At 46.6% G+C, this 27,669-nt stretch overlaps 2 protein-coding genes across 2 annotated transcripts; both read left to right on the forward strand.

Annotated features, from left to right (window-relative positions):
- Positions 1-9,886: 9,886 nt before the first annotated feature.
- Positions 9,887-17,241, forward strand: LOC129842978 (uncharacterized). Its single transcript, XM_055911701.1, has 7 exons — positions 9,887-10,350; positions 10,535-10,753; positions 10,908-11,243; positions 11,366-11,584; positions 12,296-12,634; positions 12,798-13,010; positions 16,981-17,241. The coding sequence occupies exons 1-7, from the start codon at positions 10,143-10,145 to the stop codon at positions 17,190-17,192; spliced, it is 1,746 nt and encodes a 581-aa protein (XP_055767676.1). The 5' UTR covers positions 9,887-10,142; the 3' UTR covers positions 17,193-17,241.
- On the forward strand, positions 17,225-24,882 carry LOC129842979 (B-cell receptor CD22-like). Its single transcript, XM_055911702.1, has 8 exons — positions 17,225-17,305; positions 17,630-17,884; positions 22,560-22,823; positions 23,036-23,126; positions 23,302-23,341; positions 23,498-23,578; positions 23,758-23,850; positions 23,918-24,882. Exons 2-8 carry the CDS (start codon positions 17,644-17,646, stop codon positions 23,939-23,941), a joined length of 834 nt encoding a protein of 277 aa, XP_055767677.1. The 5' UTR covers positions 17,225-17,305; positions 17,630-17,643; the 3' UTR covers positions 23,942-24,882.
- The last annotated feature ends 2,787 nt before the right edge of the window (positions 24,883-27,669 follow it).

Below are 27,669 nucleotides of genomic sequence, written 5' to 3' on the forward strand. Positions count from 1 at the left end.
GGCCAACATGTTATCCAGCCAGATAGATAAATCCACCAGCTGGTCCAGGTTAAGAGTGGTGTCCCTGCAGGCTAACTCCCTACGAACGTCCTCTCGTAGACTACACCTGTAGTGATCGATCAGGGCCCGCTCATTCCATCCCGCACCAGCGGCCAGAGTACGGAAGTCCAGGGCGAAATCTTGAGCGCTCCTCATCCCCTGTCTGAGATGGAACAAACGCTCTCCCGCCGCTCTCCCTTCAGGTGGATGATCAAAGACCGCCCGGAAGCGGCGAGAGAAGTCATCATAGTCATCCAGGGTTTGGCCCTCTCTTCCCCAGATGGCGTTGGCCCACTCCAGGGCCTTACCAGTCAGACAGGAGATGAGGGCGCCCACTCTCTCTCGTCCTGAAGGGGTCGGATGAACAGTTGCCAGGTATAACTCCAACTGTAGGAGGAACCCCTGACACCCGGCGGCTGTACCGTCATACGCTCCTGGGAGCGAGAGCCGAATCCCACTGGGTCCTGACGATGGAGGGATGACCGGTGGAGTAGGGAGAGGCGCGGGTGGGGTTGATGGGGTATGATTTACCGGGAGACCTCCTCTCTCCCATCGGTCCATTGTCTGCAGCACGCGATCCATGGCGGTCCCTAAACTGTGTAACATGGTCGCGTGCTGTTGAACTTGCTCCTCGACTGGGAGAGAGGGGCTGGCTGCGCCTGCTGACTCCATTTGAAGTTTGGTCCGTGATTCTGTCAGGGTTGTGTGCGGCGAAGTAGCAGAGTCAAATGCAGGACACAGGTGTTGAGCGAAACACAAAACGTTTACTCAAAAATCACAGCAAAATTCCACAAAGGGAATAATTACAAAACATATAAGAAATAACAGCAACCACTAACGTAACAAACAATCACGGACAAAACAGAAATGAAAGCCAGAGGGTTAAATAGGGAACATAATAGGGGAATTGAAACCAGGTGTGTATAATACAGACAAAACAAAACGAAACAGAAAAATGGATCGGTGGTGACTAGAAAGCCGGTGACGTCGACCGCCGAACACCACCCGAACAAGGAGAAGGGCCGACTTCGGCGGAAGTCGTGACAGTACCCCCCCCCTTGACGTGCGGCTCCAGCAGCGCGACGACACCGGCCTCGAGGACGACCCGGAGGGCGAGGTGCAGGGCGATCTGGGTGGAGACGGTGAAACTCTTGTAACATAGACGGATCTAGAATGTCCTCCACCGGTACCCAGCATCTCTCCTCCGGACCGTACCCCTCCCACTCCACGAGGTAATACAGACAAAACAAAACGAAACAGAAAAATGGATCGGTGGTGACTAGAAAGCCGGTGACGTCGACCGCCGAACACCACCCGAACAAGGAGAAGGGCCGACTTCGGCGGAAGTTGTGACAACACCACGTATATTTATGTTAGCTCACCACCAAATACAAAAAAGGACAGACATTTTTCACAGCACAGGTAGCATGCACAAAGCCAACCTAACTAACCAAGATCCAACCAAACTAACCAAGAAACAACTTCATCAGATGACAGTCCTATAACATGTTACACAATAAATCTATGTTTTGTTCGAAAAATGTGCATATTTGAGGTATAAATCAGTTTTACATTGCTGCTACCATCACAGCTACAATCAGAAATAGCACCGAAGCAGCCAGAGTAATTACAGACACCAACGTCAACTACCTAATTACTCATCATAAAACATTTCAGAAAAATATATGGTGGATAGCTAATGAAAGACAAAGATCTTGTGAATACAGCCAATATTTCCGATTTTTGAAGTGTTTTACAGCGAAAACACAATATATCGTTATATTAGCTTACTACAATAGCTAACACACAGCAGCATTGATTCTAGTCAAACGGTAGCGATAGCACAGTTCGACAGATATATGAAATAGCATTCCAAATTGGGTCCTTATCTTTGTTGATCTTCCATCAGAATGTTCTCCAAGGGGTCCTTTGTTCAGAACCGTCTTTGTTTGGATCCAGAATGAACGATTTCCCTCTTGAATTAGCAAGCACACTGGCCGTGCGGCGCTAACCTCTCCTTCTTGAAAAAATACTTGCGACGCATCACGTCTAAAGTCCAGAATAAATTTCAATAATATAATTAAACTATATTGAAAAAACATACTTTAGGATGATATTGTGACATGTATCAAATAAAATCGAAGCCGGAGATCATATTCACCTATAACGACGGTTTTCCAGGAGGCGATACCAGGTCCAACTTCGCGCCCTTGAAAATAAATAAATGGCGGACCTCTCACTCCAAGAGGTTGTATTCAATCCCAGGACGAGATAATCAAGTGATTTCTGCTCTCACTTCCGCATGACACCCAGGGGAAGGTGTATGACGTGTTTCTACAGTCCTAAGTGACATGCCCTTTTATAGACAAGCTCTTGAAGAGAGACCTCGCTTTTGGAAATCTCACTTCCGGATAGGAAATGGGCTGTAAAAAGAGTTCTGTTCCACTTAGAGAAATAATTCAAACGGTTTTAGAAACTAGAGAGTGTTTTCTATCCAATAGTAATAATAATATGCATATTGTACGAGCAAGAATTGAGTACGAGGCCGTTTGAAATGGGCACCTTTTTCCAGTTACTCAATACGCCCCCTGCAGCCATAACAGGTTAAACAGAACTGATATTGCAGGCTAAAACCTGGGGAAAATCCAATCAGGAAGTGACCCTGTTTTTGAAACCTCTCTGTTCCTCTGCATCCCTATTGCCCATTGAAAGGGATATCAATCAGACTTCTTTTTCTATGGCTTCCCTAAGGTGTCAACAGCCTTTAGACATAGTTTCAGGCTTTTATTTTGAAGAATGACCGTGAAAGGGCACATTGCATAAGTGGATAGGTGGGGGCTCTCAGAGTGAGTTCTACGTAACAGAGAAAGGCGGCCATTGTTCCTCCCTGTCCTAGTGAAAAGCCAACTGTCCCGGTTGATATATTATCGAATAGATATTTGATAAACACCCTGAAGATGGATTATAAAAAACGTTTGACATGTTTCTGTGGACATTATGGATATAATTTGGGATTTTTGTCGGCGTTGTCGCGAGCGCTCTCTCCGGTGGATTCCTGGGCATAACGCATCAAACTAACGGAGGTATTTGGATATAAAAATATCTTTATGGAACAAATGGAACATTTGTTGTCTAACTGGGAGTCTCGTGAGTGAAAACATCCGAAGATCATCAAAGGTAAACAATTAATTTGATTGCTTTTCTGATTTTCGTGACCAAGTTACCTGATGCTAGGTGTACTTATTGTTTTGTCGAGCGATCGATAAACTTACACAAACGCTTGTATTGCTTTCGCTGTAAAGCATAATTTCAAAATCTGAGACGACAGATGGATTAACAAAAGGCTAAGCTGTGTTTTGCAATATTGCACTTGTGATTTCATGAAATTATATTATATTATATACCTGTGGCGCTAGGCTAGGCTAGGCTATGCTAGTCAGCGTTTCTGATGACAATTATCCCGGATCCGGGATGGGTGGTTCAGAAAGGTTAATGCAACCGCTGTGTCAGATTTCAAAAAAGCTTTACGGAAAAAGCAAACCATGCAATAATCTGAGTACGGTGCTCAGAGCACAAACAAGCCAAAAAGACATCCGCCATTGTCACACCCTGACCATAGTTTGTTTTGTATGTTTCTATGTTTTGTTTGGTCAGGGTGTGATATGAGTGGGCATTCTATGTTGTTTGTCTAGTTTGTCTATTTCTATGTGTTTGGCCTGATATGGTTCTCAATTAGAGGCAGGTGTTAGTCGTTGTCTCTGATTGGGAACCATATTTAGGTAGCCTGTTTTGTCATTGTGGGTTGTGGGTGATTGTCTAAATGTAGTGTTTTTGTGTCAGCACTATTATTCATTAGCTTCACATTCGTCGTTTATTGTTTTGTATAGTTTTGTTAAGTGTTCTCTGTGTTTATTAAATTCAAGATGAACACTTACCACGCTGCATATTGGTCCTCCGATCCTTCAAACTTCTCCTCCTCAGATGAGGAGGACGACGAGTGTGACAGCCATATTTTGCAGTCAACAGAAGTCAGAAATAACATTATAAATATTCACTTACCTTTGATGATCTTCATCAGAATGCACTCCCAGGAATCCCAGTTCCACAATAAATGTTTGTTTTGTTCGATAATGTCCATCATTTATGTCCAAATAGCTCCTTTTGTTAGCGCGTTTGGTAAACAAATCCAAACTCACGAAGCGCATTTACTAGGAGAAGACGAAAAGTCAAAAAGTTCCGTTACAGTCCGTAGAAACATGTCAAAACGAAGTATAGAATCAATCTTTAGGATGTTTTTAATAACATAAATCTTCAATAATGTTCCAACCGGAGAATTCCTTTGTCTGTAGAATTGCAATGGAACAGAGCTCGCTCACACGTGAACGAGTGTGGCCAGCTCGTGGCTCTCTGCCAGACCTCTGACTCATTCCCCTCTCATTCCCCCCTCCTTCATAGTAGAAGCATCAAAAAAGGTTCTAAAGACTGTTGACATCTAGTGGAAGCCTTAGGAAGTGCAAGATGACCAATATCCCACTATATCTTCAATAGGGAATGAGTTGAAAAACGACCAACCTCAAATTTTCCACTTCCTGGTTGGATTTTTTTCTCCAGTTTTTGCCTGCCATATGAGTTCTGTTATAGTCACAGGCATCATTCAAACAGTTTTAGAAACGTCAGAGTGTTTTCTATCCAACTATCCAGATTATTTCTTGATTTAAAGCCTTTGTCCTTAGATGAATATCCACCATTTTGTCCAACTAGTAGTTAGAGAATAGAATACATCATTGTTTAGTGAGAATGTGATGTCAAACTATTCTTGACCCCCTAACTAGTGTCAAACTTTCCCAGGTAGGAAGAGAGGGGTTGGGGGTGGATGGGATAGTGGATATCCAATGACGAGGTATCGTTTACCCCCCTGACAGCCCCATTGTGTCTGATTATGGGATAGAACATGGGGCGGGGGCAGTGGGGTAAATATGGGCGTCCCTTCTGATAGGCCACACCCACAGGAAGTGTCACTAAATGACGTTGTTGAACAGATGCATGGACTGCATGATGTTCTCATCCTGGACAGGAGGCAGGAAGGGACAAAAAGCAAAACGGTAAGAAGCAGCTGGAGAGGTTTCATTCTATTTCCATGTATCTCTTTCCTCCTAGAAACCCTGTTGTATAAGAACCCAAAGTGAACCGGAGGGCCTTGTTGTGATCACAATAACAACCCTTTGTCAGACATCCCTGTGGTCCTTCACACATTCCTGAGTCAGTACCTAGGGGTTAGTAGAGGTCATCCAGACGGTTTTTACATGTGTAAACAGCCTGATCTCGTCTGAGCGGTTAGCTGGATCTGCCGAGACCCGCTACGTACTTAATGCTGATTGGTTTAGGTTCTGCCCACTATAGTGTTGTCTGGTCAGAACATGGTGTTGAGGCTCGTCACTCTACTCTTGATGGTCACCACCACATACATGCAGACACAGCTGTTTCCATTTGAAGATGTTTTATATTATTGTGTGGTTATATTCGCTGGTCTCACACTTCAGTAAGGAACTGCATGTCAAAAGTCTGTCAGCAACACTTCTTCTCAAGACTGACGATGCCATGCACTAACTAAAGGTGCGGGGAGGCGGTGTCCTGCAGCGCATCCAAGCACCCTGATTGGTTGGATGAACAGCGGAGCAAACGGTGATTGATAGGGCTGCAGGCCAGTCAAGTTGAGAGGGCATGCAAACACACACAGTCATACCACGCCCATAGGGCTCTGGTCAAAGGTAGTGCACTATATAGGGATTATGGTGTCATTTGGGAAGCATTCAGTGTAACAGAATGACAGTGGCATGTTGTACTACTACAAACGTGTGTTTGTGTGGTTAAATGTGACTTTGTCGAGTAGCCAGTGATGTGTTTCACCATTCTATCTGATGTATTGTCAGTTTGTTGTGTTTAATTAGTCCACCATTATTGATGACATTATTATTAGGATGGTGCAGTAATGTTGAGATGCCAGTAGGTGGAGCTCTAGTCTAGAACACTGGAACCTTCAGTACCACTTTGATGCAGCTGATGAGGAGTGTAAATTGAATGGGTTTGTAGAATAGAAGGAAAATCTAATGGAAGGCGTAGACCTTACCATGAAATGCTTACTTACAAGTCCATGGAACCAGCCAACTGTTAGCAGCATACCACCCTGCATCCCACTGCTGGCTTGCTTCTGAAGCTAAGCAGTGTTCACCCTGGTCAGTCCCTGGATGGGAGACCAGAAGCTGCTGGAAGTGGTGTTGGAGAGCCAGAAGGAGGCACTCTTTCCTCTGGTTTAAAATATATACATCCCAATACCCCATGGTAGTGATTGGGGACATTGTCCCGTGTAGGGTGTTGTCTTTTGGATGGGATGTTAAACGGGTGTCCTGTGGTCACTAAAAATCCCATGGCACTTATTGTAAGAGTAGGGGTGTTATTAACCCTGGTGTCCACTGCTAAAATTCACAATCTGGCCCTCATGCCACCTAATCATCCCCAGATTTGAATTGGCTCATTCATCCCCCTTTTAAATATTCCCCAGGTTGTTGCTGTAAATGAGAATGTGTTCTCAGTCAACTACCTGGTAAAACAAGGCTTAGATAAATAATAATAAATATATATATAGAACTTTGACCTGTTCCATTTAGAACTCAGAGGGGCAAGGCAAATGTGTTGCCTTACCCCTCTGAGTTCTAAATGGAACAGGTCAAAGTTCTATATATATATTTATTGAGTGTGCATCTTAGAATGTCTAAGATATTATAAACATTCCATATAGAATAGTCAACATATTGTTAACATGGTGCTGTATTTAAATAAAAGTGGAAATGGGTGACATTGTGTCCATTATAGAAATGTAGGGCCCATTTTAATACAGTAACCTCCCTTTCTGACATGCTGTTCTGGTCCCCATGCATGTTAATGTTTTAAAGAGGAAGGAAAGGACAGTTCTGCATCAGCTACTTGTATTCTGACTACTTTAAATATGTATCAACCACAGAACTGACACTTACTAGCAGTTCCCACTTACTACCAGTAAGTTGACTCACTGTACAAGACCTCTCCCCTTCAGTCTGTAAGTACTCTTGATATCTTGAAATATAGTTTTTTGTTTCTAGCCACAAGTGTCACGTCCTGACCATAGTTCTTATGTGTGTTGCTTGTTTTAGAGTTGGTCAGGACGTGAGCTGGGTGGGCATTCTATGTTGTGTGTCTAGTTTGTCTGTTTCTGTGTTCAGCCTGATATGGTTCTCAATCAGAGGCAGCTGTCAATCGTTGTCCCTGATTGAGAATCATATATAGGTGGCTTGTTTTGTGTTGGGGATTGTGGGTGGTTATCTTCTGTCTTTGTGTTCTGCACCAGATAGGATTGTTTTCGGTTTTCACATTTATTGTTTTGTTGTTTGTAGTGTTCACATTTTCTTTATTAAATTATGTTGAACACTAGCTGCGCTGCGTTTTGGTCCTCTCCTTCATCTCAGGAAGAAAACCATTACACAAGTCATGTACTCAAGGGTCTCAGACTTGGAGTGCTGATCTAGGATCAGGTCCTCCTGGTCCATATAATGATGATCTAAATGGGAAAACTAATCCTAGATCCCACTCTGAGATACTTGGTGAATACAGACACTATCATATAATGATGATATAAAAGGTATGTGTGACTTGTTGTTTATCCTCACAGCTTGGGGATAGGAGTTATCATTCAAGCTGGTGGTAACTGCCTTGCTCAAAATGGCAGATTTTTCCACCTTGTCAGCTCTGGGATTTGAACCAGTAATGTTTCAGTTACTGGCCCAACGTTCTTAACCACTAGGCTACCTGCCGATACCGCTGACACTCCATATTAACAAACTATTGTGATGTTATTTACACACCATCCACTCAAGGCTGTGATGATGATGTGTTGTTATAATTGCATCCCAAATGACACCATATTCCCTACAGAGGGCACTACTTTGACGAGAGCCCTACCTGCTGCCCCTGATGGTATGTATGTAGTTATTCACCAGCTATAGAGTGCACTACTTTGACTAGAGCCCTACCTGCTGCCCCTGATGGTTTGTATGTAATTAATCACCAGCTATAGAGTGCACTACTTTGACTAGAGTCCTACCTGCTGCCCCTGATGGTTTGTATGTAGTTATTCACCAGCTATAGAGTGCACTACTTTGACTAGAGCCCTACCTGCTGCCCCTGATGGTATGTATGTAGTTATTCACCAGCTATAGAGTGCACTACTTTGACTAGAGCTCTACCTGCTGCCCCTGATGTTATGTATGTAGTTATTCACCAGCTATAGAGTGCACTACTTTGACTAGAGCCCTACCTGCTGCCCCTGATGGTATGTATGTAGTTATTCACCAGCTAGAGTGCACTACTTTGACTAGAGCTCTACCTGCTGCCCCTGATGGTTTGTATGTAGTTATTCACCAGCTATAGAGTGCACTACTTTGACTAGAGCCCTACCTGCTGCCCCTGATGGTTTGTATGTAGTTATTCACCAGCTACAGAGTGCACTACTTTGACTAGAGCTCTACCTGCTGCCCCTGATGGTTTGTATGTAGTTATTCACCAGCTATAGAGTGCACTACTTTGACTAGAGCCCTACCTGCTGCCCCTGGTGGTTTGTATGTAGTTATTCACCAGCTATAGAGTGCACTACTTTGACTAGAGCCCTACCTGCTGCCCCTGATGGTTTGTATGTAATTAATCACCAGCTATAGAGTGCACTACTTTGACTAGAGCCATACCTGCTGCCCCTGATGGTATGTATGTAGTTATTCACCAGCTATAGAGTGCACTACTTTGACTAGAGCCCTACCTGCTGCCCCTGATGGTATGTATGTAGTTATTCACCAGCTATAGAGTGCACTACTTTGACTAGAGCCCTACCTGCTGCCCCTGATGGTTTGTATGTAGTTATTCACCAGCTATAGAGTGCACTACTTTGACTAGAACCCTACCTGCTGCCCCTGATGGTTTGTATGTAGTTATTCACCAGCTATAGAGTGCACTACTTTGACTAGAGCCCTACCTGCTGCCCCTGATGGTTTGTATGTAGTTATTCACCAGCTATAGAGTGCACTACTTTGACTAGAGCCCTACCTGCTGCCCCTGATGGTTTGTATGTAGTTATTCACCAGCTATAGAGTACACTACTTTGACTAGAGCCCTACCTGCTGCTCCTGATGGTTTGTATGTAGTTATTCACAAGCTACAGAGTGCACTACTTTGACTAGAGCCCTACCTGCTGCCCCTGATGGTTTGTATGTAGTTATTCACCAGCTATAGAGTGCACTACTTTGACTAGAGCCCTACCTGCTGCCCCTGATGGTTTGTATGTAGTTATTCACCTGCTACAGAGTGCACTACTTTGACTAGAGCCCTACCTGCTGCCCCTGATGGTTTGTATGTAGTTATTCACCTGCTACAGAGTGCACTACTTTGACTAGAACCCTACCTGCTGCCCCTGATGGTTTGTATGTAGTTATTCACCAGCTATAGAGTGCACTACTTTGACTAGAACCCTACCTGCTGCCCCTGATGGTTTGTATGTAGTTATTCAACAGCTATAGAGTGAGTTGTTGTTTATGTTTCTAACACTGCAGGGTGGGAGATGCAACAATGACCTTGAGAACAGCAGGAAGTGTGTTGGTGGTCTTTCTCTGGTCTGTAGCAGGTATGGTCTCATTCTTATCTTTTATCAATCTACAGACATGTCTAAAAGGATAAGATTCATAATGTTTTCTGGTGTGTTCTGTTAGGAGTCTCCACTTCACTTGAAATAGTTATATTTCACACCTCACTGAGTGATGCTTATCTGTGGTTTTCATTCACACTCAAATCAGGAACTATGGCAACAAAGTGTGTACAAATCCTACCTTCAGTGTGAGACAATATACCTTGTCTTCATTCTGATACCGTTGTGTGACTGTGTTTCAGTGGTACTGGGTCAGGATGGCTGGAGTGTGTTTTACACCACTCAAAGTATCTGTGCCTTGAAGGGGTCAACAGTGGAGCTGACCTGCTCTTACACACATCCCAGAGGTCATAAAGTCACATCAACCTTCTGGTTCACTAAAATGGAGACTGGTGTAGAACCTAAAGATATAGGTCAGAACCCAGAGTATACAGGTCGTCTGGAGTATCATGGGGATAAGGAGAAAGACTGTACCCTGAGAATCACAGACCTGAGAGAGAGAGACTCAGCTACGTACAAGTTTAGATTTACAACTGATCAGACCAGAGGGAGATATTATGGAGATCCTGGAGTCACTCTGTCTGTAACAGGTACAGTTACATGCTTTATACTGCTAGTCTGTTCAATTAATATCTACTGTCCATTTAGGTCTAGAAATTGGATTTGTATATATGAAACAGATTTAAGAATTAAATGTGTTTGAGAATGTCTTGCATCATGTGATTAAACTAGAGAACAGGTGATGCAGGGTTTTAATGTTGTGATCTACTCCAGCTCTGCAGGTGAAGGTGACTCCTTCACATCGGTCACAGTGGAAGACACTGACCTGTAGAACCACCAGCTGTCCTCTGACTGGTAACCCCACCTACATCTGGTACAAGAACGGACAGATAGTAACTGAGAAGACTTCCACCTATTCAGTCCTCCCTAATGATAAGGACAGCTACTCTTGTGCTGTAAAAGGCCATGAGGATCTCCACTCTCCTGCAGTGTGTGAGTATGAATTCAACTCAGTATTCTAGTATAACTTTTCAGATATAATTATTCTGTCTGCTAAACAGCTTCAGAGTTGTCTAACAAAACTGTATCACACGATTACTGAAGCTCAATATTCTACTGTGTAAATAATGCCCTCTTTATGTTTCAGGTGTTCAGGATCAGCGCTGCAGCAGAGTGACTTACACCAAGAGGAGAATGTGTGTCATAAAGGGGTCAACAGTGGACATATCCTGTACTTATGTTAGCTATTATTACACCACATCATCATTCTGGTTTAGAAGTGATAAGTCGACCCCTGAAGACCTAACCACAGACCCAGGGTATACAGGTCGTGTGGAGTATGCTGGAGAGATGGAGAGAGGTCGCTCCACCCTGAGAATCACAAATCTGAGAGAAAAGGACTCAGCTGAGTACAAGTTCATATTTAACACACAGACCTCAAGATGGGGATACAGCTTCCCTGGAACAACTCTGACTGTCACAGGTTACACTGAACAAATGATCATGTTTATACATATATTTCTATTTGATGTTTAATTCTACATTTTTTAAATCCATAATACACTATTGGTTTTATTATGTTATTGTCATTTACTCTGTATTCAGACCTGCAGGTGAAGGTGACTCCTGCCACAGAGGCAGGGAAGAGGACACTGACCTGTAGCACCACCTGTACTCTGACTGACAACCCCACCTACATCTGGTACAAGAACGGTACCATAGTAAAGGAGGGCACTTCCAGCCTGTACTCAGACTACTTTAGTGATGCAGACAGTTACTCCTGTACTGTAAAAGGCCATGAGGATCTCCACTCTCCTGCAGTGTGTAAGTGTGGACTTTTACATACAACATTTGTTTCAGGTTGTCAGACAATCATTATTTAATTTGCTGTGAATGTGACGTCCACTTCTGCTTTAGTTGCGTATGCTTTGCCTCGCAGTGTTGAACGAACTTCAAGATATATAATCAAATTCATGAAAATGCAGTGAATGGATAAATGTACTTCTACCAGATACCTTTCATTACGTGTTTGCACTTGTACACCATTGCACTACTTTTTGAGCACTGAAGACCCATGAAAAAATAACTACCAAAGTTTAAAAACTACAAAGCTGAGGGGATAATCACTTCCTGGTTACTTTCGCAGCATATGATTTTAACATTGTTGATTTATTTCATTTATATTTGGAGGTGGGGTGCCCCGATTGGCGTCACTCGTTAGTCAGTATGTGTTACAGCTGTGCTGGCATGTGGAGTTTTATTTTGTTTGCCTCTTCTTGGGCAAATGTTGTGGGCGCTCATGTCTTTTTGGTTCCAGTTGATGTTGATAATCAATTTTCAATGGACACCCCCATGAGTGTCTTTCAGAACCCACTGGTCTCATTTTTGTCTTTGTCAGTAACTCTTTTATTAATTCCCACTTTTGTTTTGGTTACATGTTAGGTTTTCTTGCTGGGGAACGTAACAGCATAAGTGTATACAGTAGATATTGTAATTAAGAATTTTATAAAGGTGTTATATTGTCTTGTATTTCAGGTCAGAACTGTTGGAGTGTGACTTACAACCATCAGAAGATCTGTGCTTTAAAGGGGTCAACAGTGGAGCTGACCTGCTCTTACACATATCCCAGAGGTTATACAGTCACAACAACCTTCTGGTTCACTGAATGGGGGACTGGTGTAGAACCTGAAGATCTGGTTCAGGACCCAGAGTATGCAGGTCGTCTGGAGTATCATCGGGTTAAGAATAAAGACTGTACCCTGAGAATCACAGACCTGAGAGAGAGAGACTCAGCTACGTACTGGTTCAGAATATTAACATATCAGACTGGAGGGAAATATTATGGAAGTCCTGGAGTCACTCTGTCTGTCACAGGTACAGTTACATTCAATATAGTTAAACTGTTGAATTCCATTTAGTTCAGGAACATTGTCTTGGTTTGTATTTATGTCTGTATAACATAGGATTTCCTCCATCTTTGTATTAGAGTGATAAGTCAGTGATAAAGGGATTTACAGTGATATTGTTTATTCTCCAGGTCTTCAGGTGAAGGTGACTGGTGAACATCAGGATAAGACACTGACCTGTATCACCTCCTGCACTCTGACTGACAACCCCACCTACATCTGGTACAAGAACGGACACAAAGTAAAGGAGGACACTTCCAGCCTGTACCCAGACTCCTTTAGTGATGCAGACAGTTACTCCTGTGTTGTAAAAGGCCATGAGGATCTCCACTCTCCTGCAGTGTGTAAGTGTGGACTTTTACATACAACATTTGTTTCAGGTTGTCAGACGATCATTATTGAATTTGCTGTGAATGTGATGTTCACTTCTGCTTTAGGTCCGTATGCTTTGCCACGCAGTGTTGAACGAGCTTCAAGATATATAATCAAATTCATGAAAATGCAGTGAATGGATGAATTTACTTCTACCAGATACCTTTCATTACGTGTTTGCACTTGTACACCATTGCACTACTTTTTGAGCACTGAAGACCCATGAAAAAATAACTACCAAAGTTTAAAAACTACAAAGCTGAGTGGATAGTCACTTCCTGGTTACTTTCACAGCATATGATTTAAACATTGTTGATTTTTTTCCCCATTTATATTTGGAGGTGGGGTGCCCCGATTGGCGTCACTCGTTAGTCAGTATGTGTTACAACTGTGCTGGCATGTGGAGTTTTATTTTGTTTGCCTCTTCTTGGGCAAATCTTGTGGGCGCTCATGTCTTTTTGGTTCCAGTTGTTGTTGATAGTCAATTTTCAATGGACACCCCCATGAGTGTCTTTCAGAACCCACTGGTCTCATTTTTGTCTTTGTCAGTGACTCTTTTATTAATTCCCACTTTTGTTTTGGTTACATGTTAGGTTTTCTTGCTGGGGATGTCACGCCCTGGCCTTAGTATTATTGGTTTTCTTTATTATTTTAGTTAGGTCAGGGTGTGACATGGGTAATGTTTATGTTTTGTTTGTTTTGGGTGTTTATTTGGTAAAGGGGTTATGGGGTGTAATATATGGTTTTGTGTTGAGTGTAGAAGTCTAGCGTTGTCTATGTTGGTGAGTGATCTAGAAGAGTCTATGGTTGCCTGAATGAGTTCCCAATTAGAGACAGCTGATTTCGGTTGTCTCTGATTGGGAGCCTTATTTAGGGTAGCCATAGGCTCTCATTAGGTGTGGGTAATTGTCTATGTAGAACGTTAGTAGCCTGTATGTTTGTGCACAACGTTTGTAGCTTCACGGTCGTTTTGTTGTTTTGTATAGTTTTGTTAAAGTGTTTCGTGTCGTGTTCATCTTCGTCTTTTAAATAAAAAAAGAGAAGATGTATTCATATCCAGCTGCGCCTTGGTCCTCATTCTCTCCAGTACACGATCGTGACAGAATTACCCACCATCGGACCAAGCAGCGGAAAACAAAGCAACAGGAGCAATACAAGGATTCATGGACATGGGAGGAAATTTTAGACCGGGAGGTACCAGGAGAATATAACCGCCCCAAAGCTGAGCTGGAGGCAGCGAAAGCAGAGAGGCGGCGATATGAGGAGCTAGCTCGGAGGCAGGAAAAGGAACCTACAAAGGATCTGGGCTACACTACGTGGGAGGAGATCGACAGGTGGGCGATCAACCCAGGGAGAGTGCCGGAGCCCGCCTGGGATTCTCTGGCGCAGTGCGAGGAGGGATACCGGCGAATGGAGGCAGCACGACGAAGCGGTAGGAAGCCTGTGGGAAAACCCAAAAAAATTCTTTGGGGGGGGCTTAAAGGGAGAGTGGCGAAGTCAGGTAGGAAACCTGCGCCTACTCCCTGTAATTACCGTGGAGAGCGAGAGTACGGGCAGACACCGTGTTACGCAGTAGAGCGCACGGTGTCTCCTGTACGTGTGCATAGCCCGGTGCGGGTTATTCCACCTCCCCGCACTGGCAGGGCTAGATTGAGTATTGAGCCGGATGTCATGAAGCCGGCCCTACATATCTGGCCACCAGTGCGTCTCCTCGGGCCGGTTTACATGGCACCAGCCTTACGCATGGTGTCCCCGGTTCGCCTACATAGCCCGGTGCGGGTTATTCCACCTCCCCGCACTGGTCGGGCAACGGGGAGCATTCAACCAGGTAAGGTTGGTCAGGCTCAATGCTCAAGGGAGCCAATACGCCTGCACGGTCCGGTATTTCCGGCGCCACTTTCCCGCCCCAGTTCAGTGCCACCAGTACATACACCACGTAACAGGCTTCCAGTGTGTCTCCAGAGCCCTGTTCCTCCTCCACGCACTCGTCCTATGGTGCGTGTCTCCAGCCCGGTACCACCAATTCCGGCACCACGCACTAAGCCTCTTGTGCGTTTCCAGAGTCCTGTGCATCCTGTTGCTGCTCCCCGCATTAGCCCTGAGATGCGTGTCCCCAGTCCGGTACCACCAGTTCCGGCCCCACGCACTAGGCCTAATGTGCGTCCCCAGGGTCCAGTATGCCCTGTTCCTTCTCCCCGCACTAGCCCTGAGATGCGTGTCCCCAGCCCGGTGCCACCAGTCCCGGCACCACGCACCAGGCCTACAGTGCGCCTCAGCCGGCAGGAATCTGCCGTCTGCACAGCAATGACTGAACTGCCCGTCTGCCAAGCGCCATCTGAGCCATCCGTCTCCCCAGCGCCATCTGAGCCATCCGTCTCCCCAGCGCCATCTGAGCCATCCGTCTGCAATGAGCCTGCAAAGCCGCCCGTCTGCCATGAGCCTGCAAAGCCGCCCGTCTGCCATGAGCCCACTGAGCCGTCCGCCAGACAGGAGCCGCTAGAGCCGCCAGCCAGACAGGAGCCGCTAGAGCCGTCCGTCAGACAGGATCTGCCAGAGCCGCCAACCAGACAGGATCTGCCAGAGCCGCCAACCAGACAGGATCTGCCAGAGCCGCCAACCAGACAGGAGCAGCCAGATCAGTCAGATAGCCATGAGCAGCCAGATCCGTCAGCTAGCCGTGAGCAGCCAGATCCGTCAGCTAGCCGTGAGCAGCCAGATCCGTCAGCTAGCCGTGAGCAGCCAGATCCGTCAGCTAGCCATGAGCAGCCAGATCCGTCAGCTAGCCATGAGCAGCCAGATCCGTCAGCTAGCCATGAGCAGCCAGATCCGTCAGCTAGCCATGAGCAGCCAGATCCGTCAGCTAGCCATGAGCAGCCAGATCAGTCAGCCAGCCATGAGCAGCCAGATCCGTCAGCTAGCCATGAGCAGCCAGATCCGTCAGCCAGCCATGGGCCATCCCTCAGTCCGGAGCTGCAGTCCCTCAGTCCGGAGCTGCAGTCCCTCAGTCCGGAGCTGCCATTCCTCAGTCCGGAGCTGCCCCTTACCCTGGTGCTGCCCCTTACCCTGGTGCTGCCTCTGACCCTGGTACTGCCCCTGACCCTGGTACTGTCCCTGACCTTAGTACTGCCCCTGACCCTGGTACTGCCTCTTACCCTGGTACTGCCCCTTAGTCCGGAACTGCCCCTGAATGCAATGGGGTTAAGGTGGAGGGGGGTCGTTTGGAGGAAGCATAGGAGGTGTTTAGGTACTGTGGTGACGTGGGGACCGCGACCAGAGCCGGAGCCGCCACCGTGGATGGAAGCCCACCCAGACCCTCCCCTAGACTGTGTATGGTGTGCCCGGAGTTCGCGCCTCAAGGGGGGGGTTATGTCACGCCCTGGCCTTAGTATTATTGGTTTTCTTTATTATTTTAGTTAGGTCAGGGTGTGACATGGGTAATGTTTATGTTTTGTTTGTTTTGGGTGTTTATTTGGTAAAGGGGTTATGGGGTGTAATATATGGTTTTGTGTTGAGTGTAGAAGTCTAGCGTTGTCTATGTTGGTGAGTGATCTAGAAGAGTCTATGGTTGCCTGAATGAGTTCCCAATTAGAGACAGCTGATTTCGGTTGTCTCTGATTGGGAGCCTTATTTAGGGTAGCCATAGGCTCTCATTAGGTGTGGGTAATTGTCTATGTAGAACGTTAGTAGCCTGTATGTTTGTGCACAACGTTTGTAGCTTCACGGTCGTTTTGTTGTTTTGTATAGTTTTGTTAAAGTGTTTCGTGTCGTGTTCATCTTCGTCTTTTAAATAAAAAAAGAGAAGATGTATTCATATCCAGCTGCGCCTTGGTCCTCATTCTCTCCAGTACACGATCGTGACAGGGGAACGTAACAGCATAAGTGTATACAGTAGATATTGTAATTAATAATTTTATAAAGGTGTTATATTGTCTTGTGTTTCAGGTAAGAACTGTTGGAGTGTGACTTACACCCATCAGAAAATCTGTGCCTTGAAGGGGTCAACAGTGAACATATCCTGCTCTTACACATATCCCAGTTATCATGAGATCAAAAAAGCTTTCTGGTTTACTAAATGGTCTGGTATGGATGCTGAAGATCTGAGCTCAGTGCCAGGGTATGAGGGTCATAGAGTACCTTGGGGATATGGAGAATAACTGTACCCTGAGAATCACAGACCTGAGATTGAGTGACTCTGCTGGGTACAGGTTCAGATTCATAACATCTGGAGGAAAGTTTTCTGGCTCACGTGTCTCCCTGACTGTCACAGGTAATCTGTCACTCATCTCACATCTATGACACATATCTAGATAGATGTAATGTGAGTGTTGTTTTGTATGTATGCTAATGAGAATGTTGTGTTTTAATCTGTTTTATTGATTCTATGGAACCCAGGACTACCTGGAAAACAATGGACATTATTACAGAGTTGAATGTCCTGGCTAAATATATCAAATTAATGACAGGAATTACCTTATTTAAGGGCAGTCATGCAGACACTGTAGTGTTATGTAACAAAAAAAAACAAATATAATATTTCACATAGGAGGACATATATAGGAGGATAATAATGATTTGTTTCCTTTTACTCTAGATGTTGTGTTGGAGATGGATCCTACATATGTGTCAGAGAGGGAGAGAGTCACACTGACATGTAGAACCAAATGTACACTGGACCCCATCACAGCCTACAGTTGGTATAAAAATGGACAGCCTTTACCAAACAGCAACACCTCCTCTCCTGTCTATAGCCTTTTCTCAGTCAGCAGCGAGTATACAGGCAGATACTCCTGTGCTGTAGAAGGCCGTGAGGATCTACCCTCTGCTGAAGAGACGCTCACTGTCACATGTAAGTACATTGGGGGTTTAGACGTCCAGTTTGATATACTGATCATGATGATACTTGAATTTAGAATAGATGGTTTTCCACATAAATATATCTATCAATACATATTTTAACATCCTGTCACTCCCTGACCATAGAGAGCCCTCGGTTCTCTATGGTGTTTAGGTCAGAGCGTGACTAGGGGGGTGTTCTAGTCATTTATTTTCTATGTGGCTGGTTTGTATGGTTCCCAATTAGAGGCAGCTGGTAATCGTTGCCTCTAATTGGGGATCATATTTAGGAAGCCCTTTTTCCCACCTGCTTTGTGGGATATTGTTTTTGAGTGAGTGCATGTTGCACCTCAGTACTGCACGGTCGTTGTTTGTTTCTTGGTTTATTTTAAGTTTCACTAAAAATGAAGATGTGGAACTCCAATCACGCTGTGATTTGGTCCGTCTCTCCACACGATCGTGACAGAATATCCCACCAACAAAGGACCAAGCAGCGTGAAAATGAGGTAAGGAATTTTGGGACTTGGGAGGACATGAGAGGACACGAGACCCTTCCTTGGCGGGAGTCGCCAAGGAGCATAGGGGGACAGCGACAACGCCGGGGACCGCGGCCACAAAAACCACAAGATTGTTTTGGGGGGGGGGGCACACGGAGCGGTCGGCGGAGCAGCGGGGAGTGCCAGAGCCCGAATGGCAAACTCCTGAGGAGTGCAACGAGGGATACCGGAGTGAGGTTTTGGCGAGGAGTATGCTGCAGCGCAGGCGCGCTGAAGAGTACCTTCTCAGCCCGGTACCATCTGTGCCGGTTCCACGCACCAGGCCACCAGTGCGCCTCCCCAGCCCGGTACGTCCTGTGCCTGCTCCCTGCACTAGCCCTGAAGAACCAGAGACCGTCAGGGAGGCAATGGGGAAGTTGGGAGAGACAGAGATGAGAGAGATGTTGTGCAAGTGTGTTCTGCTCAACCTCCGAACAGAGGATCCGGTTAGCAGTCTGGTGCAACCTGGGCCGGCTCCATGCACTAGGCTTCCAGTGCGCCTCCCCAGTCCGGTATATCCTGTGCCTGCTCCCCGCAGTCGCCCTGAAGTGCGTGTCACCAGTCTGGTGCCACCTGTACCGGCTCCACACACTAGGCCTCCAGTGCGCATTCACAGTCCAGAGCTGCCGGCGACGGTCCACAGTCCGGAACCTCCTGCGACGGTCCACAGTCCGGAACCTCCTGCGACGGTCCACAGTCCGGAACCTCCGGCGACGGTCCACAGTCCGGAACCTCCTGCGACGGTCCACAGTCCGGAACCTCCTGCGGCGGTCCACAGTCCGGAACCTCCTGCGGCGGTCCACAGTCCGGGAACCTCCTGCGACGGTCCACAGTCCGGGAACCTCCTGCGACGGTCCACAGTCCGGGAACCTCCTGCGACGGTCCACAGTCCGGGAACCTCCTGCGACGGTCCACAGTCCGGAACCTCCTGCGACGGTCCACAGTCCGGAACCTCCTGCGACGGTCCACAGTCCGGGAACCTCCTGCGACGGTCCACAGTCCGGGAACCTCCTGCGACGGTCCACAGTCCGGGAACCTCCTGCGAAGGTCCACAGTCCGGGAACCTCCTGCGATGGTCCACAGTCCGGAACCTCCTACGATGGTCCACAGTCCGGAACCTCCAACGACGAACAATGGACCGGAGCTTCCAGGGACGGTTAACGGCCCGGAGCTTCCCGGGAAGGTCAACGGTCCGGAGAGTCCAAGCACAGTGTCCAGTCCTGCTCCATGGCAAGAGCCCTCCTCTGCGCCGGTTCCCAGTCCAGGCACGGCGTCCAACCCAGCTCCATCGCTGGAGCCCTCCTTTGTGCCGATGCCCAGTCCAGGCACGGCGTTCAGCACGGTGCCTTGGTCGTATCCGGGGGCGGGGGCTACGACCCGCACCGGAGCCGCCACCAACACGAATCATCCCCCCTCCCTACCCTCCCCATTTGGTTTCAGGTTTGCGGCCGGAGTCCGCACCTTTGGGGGGGGGGGGGTACTGTCACTCCCTGACCATAGAGAGCCCTCGGTTCTCTATGGTGTTTAGGTCAGAGCGTGACTAGGGGGGTGTTCTAGTCATTTATTTTCTATGTGGCTGGTTTGTATGGTTCCCAATTAGAGGCAGCTGGTAATCGTTGCCTCTAAATGGGGATCATAATTAGGAAGCCCTTTCTCCCACCTGCTTTGTGGGATATTGTTTTTGAGTGAGTGCATGTTGCACCTCAGTACTGCACGGTCGTTGTTTGTTTCTTGGTTTATTTTCAGTTTCACAAAAAATAAAGATGTCACGTTCTGACCTTAGTTCTTTTGTTATTTCTTTGTTTTAGTATGGTCAGGGCGTGAGTTGGGTGGGTTATCTAGGTTCATTTTTCTATGTTGGTTTTTGCGTTTGGCCTGGTATGATTCTCAATCAGAGGCAGGTGTCGTTAGTTGTCTCTGATTGAGAATCATACTTAGCCTTTTTCCACCTGTGTTTCGTGGGTGTTTATTTTCTGTGTCTGTGTGTTCCACACGGAACTGTTTCGGTTGATATTTCACGTGTGGTTTATTGTTTTGTTTCTGTGTTTGTTCGTTATAATAAAGAGCATGAATACGTACCACGCTGCGCATTGGTCCTCCGATCCTTACTACTCCTCCTCGTCGGAGGAGGAGGAAGACAGCCGTGACAGAATGCCCCACCACCAAAGGACCAAGCAGCGTGATAACGGGCAGCAGCAGCGATCGCAGGACTCCTGGACCTGGGAGGATATTCTGGACGGCAAGGGACCCTGGGCACAGGCTGGAGAATATCGCCGCCCCAAGGCGGAGCTGGAGGCAGCGAAAGCGGAGAGGCGGCGGTATGAGGAGGCAGCACGGCAGCGCGGCTGGAAGCCCGAGATGCAGCCCCAAAAATGTCTTGGGAGGGGCACACGGGGAGTGTGGCGAAGTCAGGTAGGAGACCTGCGCCAACTCCCCGTGCTTACCGTGGAGAGAGAGGGACCGGGCAGGCACCGCACCGTGTTATGCCGTGAGGCGCACGGTGTCCCCGGTGCGCAGGCAGAGCCCGGTGCGGTACATAGCATTGCTTCGTATCAGCCATGCTAGAGTGGGCATCGAGCCAGGTGCCATGAAACCGGCTCAGCGCATCTGGTCTCCAGTGCGTCTCCTCGGGCCGGGGTACATGGCACCAGCCCTACGCATGGTGTCCCCGGTTCGCCAGCACAGCCCAATGCGGGCTATTCCACCTCGCCGCACTGGCCTGGCTAAGGGGAGCATTCAGCCAGGTAGGGTTGGGCAGGCTCGGTGCTCGAGACCTCCAGCGAGCCTCCACGGTCCGGTCTATCCGGTGCCTCCTCCACATACCAGACCTCCGGTGGCAGCCCCACGCACCAGGCTGTCTCTCCGTTTCCTTCCTCCAGGGGCCGTCCGTCAGTCAGGAGCTGCCAGAGCCGTCCTTCAGTCAAGAGCTGCCAGAGCCGTCTTGTCAGTCAGGAGCTGCCAGAGCCGTACGTCAGTCAGGAGCTGCCAGAGCCGTACGTCAGTCAGGAGCTGCCAGAGCCGTACGTCAGTCAGGAGCTGCCAGAGCCGTCCGTCAGTCAGGAGCTGCCAGAGCCGTCCGTCAGTCAGGAGCTGCCAGAGCCGTCCGTCAGTCAGGAGCTGCCAGAGCCGTCCGTCAGTCAGGAGCTGCCAGAGCCGTCCGTCAGTCAGGAGCTGCCAGAGCCGTCCGTCAGTCAGGAGCTGCCAGAGCCGTCCGTCAGTCAGGAGCTGCCAGAGCCGTCCGTCAGTCAGGAGCTGCCAGAGCCGTCCGTCAGTCAGGAGCTGCCAGAGCCGTCCGTCAGTCAGGAGCTGCCAGAGCCGTCCGTCAGTCAGGAGCTGCCAGAGCCGCCTTTCAGTCAAGAGCTGCCAGAGCTGCCCCTCAGTCCGGAGCTGCCCCTCAGTCCGGAGCTGCCCCTCAGTCCGGAGCTGCCCCTCAGTCCGGAGCTGCCCCTCAGTCCGGAGCTGCCCCTCAGTCCGGAGCTGCCCCTCAGTCCGGAGCTGCCCCTCAGTCCGGAGCTGCCCCTCAGTCCGGAGCTGCCCCTCAGTCCGGAGCTGCCCCTCAGTCCGGAGCTGCCCCTCAGTCCGGAGCTGCCCCTCAGTCCGGAGCTGCCCTTTAGTCCGGTAGCTGCCCTTTAGTCCGGTAGCTGCCCTTTAGTCCGGTAGCTGCCCTTTAGTCCGGTAGCTGCCCTTTAGTCCGGTAGCTGCCCTTTAGTCCGGTAGCTGCCCTTTAGTCCGGTAGCTGCCCTTTAGTCCGGTAGCTGCCCTTTAGTCCGGTAGCTGCCCTTCAGTCCTGAGCTGCCCCTCAGTCTGGAGCTGCCCCTCAGTCCAGAGGCGCCATTTATTTGGGTCCCCAATCCAAGGTCGGCGGCGAGGGTCGCTGCTCTAAAGACGCAACTGAAGAGGACTAAGACTATGGTGGAGTGGGGTCCACGTCCCGCGCCAGAGCCGCCACCGCAGACAGATGCCCACCCAGACCCTCCCCTATAGGTTCAGGTTTTGCGGCCGGAGTCCGCAAAATTATTTTTAGTGATTCTGTTTCAGATTTTCTTCTACTCTGAATTAATAATTTATTATAATTTATAAATTATTTCAAACTCACCCGTAAAATGTAAACACAAATGTTGCTATAAATAAATACAATGTATTTTACACCAGATGGTCCAAGGAACACCTCAGTGTCAGTCAGTCCCTCTGGTGAAATAGTGGAGGGCAGTTCAGTGACTCTGACCTGCAGCAGTGATGCCAACCCACCTGTGGACAAATACACCTGGTACAAGAAGAACGTAACCTTACCAAAAGCATCAGGACAGAGTTACAGCATCACTAACATCATCTCTGAGGACAGAGGAGAATACTACTGTGAGGCCCAGAATGGAAGAGGATCTATGAACTCTACAGCTCTGATGATCATTGTAGCAGGTAAAGTTACATCTTCAATACTTCAATACAAAATAATGTTCAATAAGAAATTATGTTTTAAGGTAATCTTCTTCTAGTTTGCCTTATGACACTTTGGTTTATAACTATACATAGGCTTCTATATACAAGTATTGCATTAATGTCCTGTATTGCTGTATATTCATTTTCACTTCATAATAACATGTACTCATATCATCCATTTGATATTTTAGGGAAACAGACCTCAGTTCTGACTGCAGCTGTAGGAATCATAGTGGTTGTTCTGGTTCTCATCCTCTGTCTCTCTGGACTCATGTGGTTCAGGTGAGTGAAGAAGGGAACATTGACGTTTGTATTATTCTTTCACCTTAGACCTCTGATTTGTTTAAATTCAATTAAATATTGGCCCAACGCCCTTAACTGCTAAATTGTATTAGTAACATATCAACTTCCACTAGAGGTCAGTAGAGAGCAGAACTCACTCTGTCCCTCATTACAGGAGATTCACAGGCGGAAGTGATGCTACAACAGACACACAGGTGATTCTATCAGTTATCAGTTACACCAGGACATCCCCCCCGTGTAGTGCTAGGGCAAAAAACAAAACGTGCACCCAGGGGGAGCCCCAGCTCCGAGTTTGGGATACTATTTTAATTGTTACCCCTCTCTCTCTCTCTCTCTCTCTCTCTCCACAGCGTGTCCGTCCTGACTGTAACAGTGACACGTACACAGGTCTGAACATGAGGACCATGTCCCCTGACTACGACACTCTGGCAGTAAGTCTCTTATAATTCATGTTGATTGTTTGTTAGTGTGTTTGTGTTTTATACTTGAATCTGTTTAGAGAAAATGATGGAAAGACTGGTGTTTCAAAGCACACATGCATTTCCTCTCTCTCTCCCTCTCTCCCACTCTCTCTACATCTTTCCCTTGCTCTCTCTCTCTCTGTCCACAGAATGTCCAGCCTGACCCTAACAGTGACCCCAACAGTGACATGTACACACCTCTGAACATGAAGACCAGGTCACCAGAGTATGACACCCTGGCAGTAAGTGTGTTTGTGTGTCCATAAACATTTTAGTGGGAGTGTAAATTGCTAATTCAGTGTCTTTCAGAATGTGAGGGGACCCTCCCACTGAAGAGAACCACCACCGAATCTGTACTGAAGAGAATCACCACAGAAGCTGGACTGAAGAGAATCACCACAGAAGCTGGACTGAAGAGAATCACCACAGAAGCTGGACTGAAGAGAATCACCACAGAAGCTGGACTGAAGAGAATCACCACAGAAGCTGGACTGAAGAGAACCACCACAGAAGCTGGACTGAAGAGCTACAGTTCCAATCCAAAAATAGGCCTCACACCTCTATTCTCTTGCTATTATATCTAGATGGTTTTCCAGACCAAGAACTTTAACTTTTGAGTAAATGCTGGAATAGATTTTTTTATTTTCTTATTATGATACTTATTTCGATGATAAATGGGATGGGTTATGCTTCTGCTTTTTTTCAAGGGGATTTTTCCATTTCCACATTTTTTCTTGTGTACTAATCTGTTTACTATCTATAGTTTAAGATTACATTTCTGATATTTTCCTATGGGATTTTGCCATTTAGGGATTTATAACATCAATAGTACTACTTTCCTCAGCAACTAATATGGATAATAAGACCTTTTTAATATTTTTAGCTTTTGGGCCAAGTTTCTCCTGATGTGTTTATTGATGATTTACTTTGTATTGCTGTCAGACATGATTCTCCATTTTATGTTTTATATTTTATAATACTATATTCGTTTTTTTTATATAAAAAAAATGGAATCAGTACATTACATACATTTAAACATTTGCAGTTTTTTACATTTTCTATTAATTATAATTGTATTTTACATAATGCTATATTGTTCAGTGTCATGATATCACTTGTTTTGTCATCACATTTTTAATTATTACGTATTTTATATACGTTAAATACATGTTTACCTTTGCAGTTTTTACAGTGTGTTTTAGTGTCAATACAGTATAACCATCATGTTGTAAATAAGATCAACATTTAAGACAATAAATACACAGATTATTTAATCAACTATTAATACATTGATTCATAACTATTTCCACTCTACTCTTGATTCTTGTATTTCTGCCTATTAGACACATGATGGCGGCATTGAATCATTTAACCATGAGTGGCGAGGCCAGCGTTTCCTCAACTCGGTCCCGGTGACCGCAAGGGGTGAACGTTTTAGTTTTTGCCCAAGCACTACACAGCTGATTCACATAATCAAATATTGATGACGAGTTGATTACTCAAACACAGAGGCAGTGTTACTTAGTTGTCTTATTAACCTTAGACATATTATTTATATTTATTGAAATGACCCTAGTTTAACCCTTTGTTGTCTCCTCCAGTGAAGGGTATTCAGCTGTAGAAGCACGGACAGTATTTATTTTCACTAAAACAGCTGTTTTAGGTCTACAGTCGCCTCAACAGCACTCTGTAGGGGAGCACCATGGTGTAGCCGGAGGACAGCTAGTTTTTGTCCTCCTCTGGGTACAATGACTTCAATACAAAACCTAGGAGGCTCATGGTTCTCAATCCCTTCCATAGACTTACACAGTTATTATGACAACTTCCGGAGGACGTCCTCCAACCTATCAGAGCTCTTACAGCATGAACTGACATATTGTCCGACCAATCAAAGTATCAGATATTTAATCTAGTTCTGAAAGCATAAGCTACAGCCAGCTAGCACTGCAGTGCATAAAATGTGGTGAATAGTTGACTCAAAGTGAAAGACAATAGTTGAACAGTTTAGAACAAATTCATTTCTTTAAAAATGAAGGAGAAACAAGAGAGTGGGAGAGAGCTAGCAAACTCTATTTTCTTTTTTTTCTTTCACTTTCACTTTCACTTCACTTACTTAGCCAGTATCTAATGCAGCTAGCTAGTTTAGCCTACTCAAACAACCGTCTCAAACAGAGAGGGATGGTATGTTCGCCAGTTGGCTACGGCTCTCCAACACTGGAACTCTTCCAAGTGAAGGTAAGCTTTTGGTTTTATTCATTTTTTGCCACCTGGGCCCACCAGTGTAACTGCTAAACTGCTTGCTGACTGTACACTGTACTGCATTATTGGAGCGTGTTTACTAACGCATTAGTTCTAGTAGCTATGTTGACAATATGTTAGCTAATATGGTAACAATTATGTAGGCTGTGTGTAGCGTTAGCACTCATGATATGAAGGTTTGGCTTGGAAAGGTTTTTTCTCCTGCTCACAGACAGCTGATGTGTTGTGCACTGAAGTCCACAAGTGAAGGGAAAAGGTGAGAGGAGTATAATTTAGGGATGAGAGAAGGAATTATACAATGGGCAACGTGATCATGCTGTTTGTATGTGTCTGCTTTGAAAGTGAACTGTGTTTGAATGTGATCAGAGGTGTATTCATTCCACCGATTCTGTTGAAAAACGAAAGCAAACAGAACGAAATGGGGATAAACATACCTGAATTTGTCCAAGAGAAACTCTTGTTTGCAACTGTTGGACTAATGATTACATCCTAGATCAGCTAGATGCAGGCCAGAGTGTACAAGGCGGTATTGAATATGTCACTGTCTGTCACCTTGATTACTCAAATGTTTCTCTCGACCTGTGCACCTACGTTGTAAACTTTCATTCATAGGCTAGGTTGTAACAACCTCATGATGGCTATAGGAACACTAGAGTATCATGACATGTAGTAGCTTAAATATATCAATGTTACATTGAGCTGGGTGAATGGAATATGAATAACAGTCATCCAACATGCAGTAATAAAAAAAAGGCCATGCTCATAAAAAATGTGCATCCTCCCTCACCTTAAATGTGTCTGTCTGTGTCTGTCTGTCTGTCTGTCTGTCTGTCTGTCTGTCTGTCTGTCTGTCTGTCTGTCTGCCTGCCTGCCTGCCTGCCTGTCTGTCTGTCTGTCTGTCTGCCTGCCTGCCTGCCTGTCTGTCTGTCTGTCTGTCTGTCTGTCTGTCTGTCACATCTTAAATGTGTTTGTGTGTCTGTCTGTCTGTCTGTCTGTTACTCCATCTCCCCACCATAGTAGAGACAGGCTGCACTTTCAGACCCCACAACAGGGGACAAAGTATAGACAGGCTGCACTACCAGACCCCACCACAGGGGTATGGTATATACAGACTGCACTACCAGACCCCACCACATGGGACAAAGTATAGACATATTGCACTACTAGACCCCACCACAGGGGGCATTGTATATACAGACTGCACTACCAGAACCCATCACAGGGGGCATTGTATATACAGACTGCACTACCAGACCCCACCACAGGGGGCATAGCCATTATTAGAGAAGTTTGATTTCTGATTTAATCAAAATACTACGACAATAAAGAAATACCTGTTGTACATCTAACAATTATTTATTTTGAGGTTTAGCTGGTGGACCTCTCCTCCCCTCAGAATTCCAGTGGTGGACCTCTTCTCCCCTCATGACTCCAGTGGTGGACCTCTCCTCCTCTCAGGACTCCGGTGGTGGACCTCTCCTCCCCTCATGACTCCAGTGGTGGAGCTCTCCTCCCCTCATGACCCCAGTGGTGGAACCCTCCTCCCCTCTGGACTCCAGTGGTAGGCTTCTCCTCCCCTCTGGACTCCAGTGGTAGGCTTCTCCTCCCCCCAGGACTCCAGTGGTGGACCTCTCCTCCCCTCTGGACTCCAGTGGTGGACCTCTCCGCCCCTCTGGACTCCAGTGGTGGACCTCTCATCCCCTCTGGACTCCAGTGGTGGATCTCTCCTCCTCTCAGGACTCCAGTGGTGGACCTCTCCTCCCCTCAGAACTCCAGTGGTGGACCTCTCCTCCCTCTCAGGA

The sequence above is a fragment of the Salvelinus fontinalis genome, unplaced genomic scaffold, assembly GCF_029448725.1.
Source record: "Salvelinus fontinalis isolate EN_2023a unplaced genomic scaffold, ASM2944872v1 scaffold_0083, whole genome shotgun sequence".
Taxonomy (NCBI): Eukaryota; Metazoa; Chordata; class Actinopteri; order Salmoniformes; family Salmonidae; genus Salvelinus; species Salvelinus fontinalis.

Bases quoted from the DNA above. Each gene is read 5' to 3' on its own strand.
- LOC129842979 (XM_055911702.1), top strand. From the start codon at position 17,644: ATGGATCCTACATATGTGTCAGAGAGGGAGAGAGTCACACTGACATGT. The intron at 23,127-23,301 runs GTGAGTGAAGAA...CCCTCATTACAG, and splicing joins TCTGGACTCATGTGGTTCAG to GAGATTCACAGGCGGAAGTG. The intron at 23,342-23,497 runs GTGATTCTATCA...CTCTCTCCACAG, and splicing joins ATGCTACAACAGACACACAG to CGTGTCCGTCCTGACTGTAA.
- LOC129842978 (XM_055911701.1), top strand. From the start codon at position 10,143: ATGGAGACTGGTGTAGAACCTAAAGATATAGGTCAGAACCCAGAGTAT. The intron at 10,351-10,534 runs GTACAGTTACAT...GATCTACTCCAG, and splicing joins AGTCACTCTGTCTGTAACAG to CTCTGCAGGTGAAGGTGACT. The intron at 13,011-16,980 runs GTAAGTGTGGAC...CTTGTGTTTCAG, and splicing joins TCTCCACTCTCCTGCAGTGT to GTAAGAACTGTTGGAGTGTG.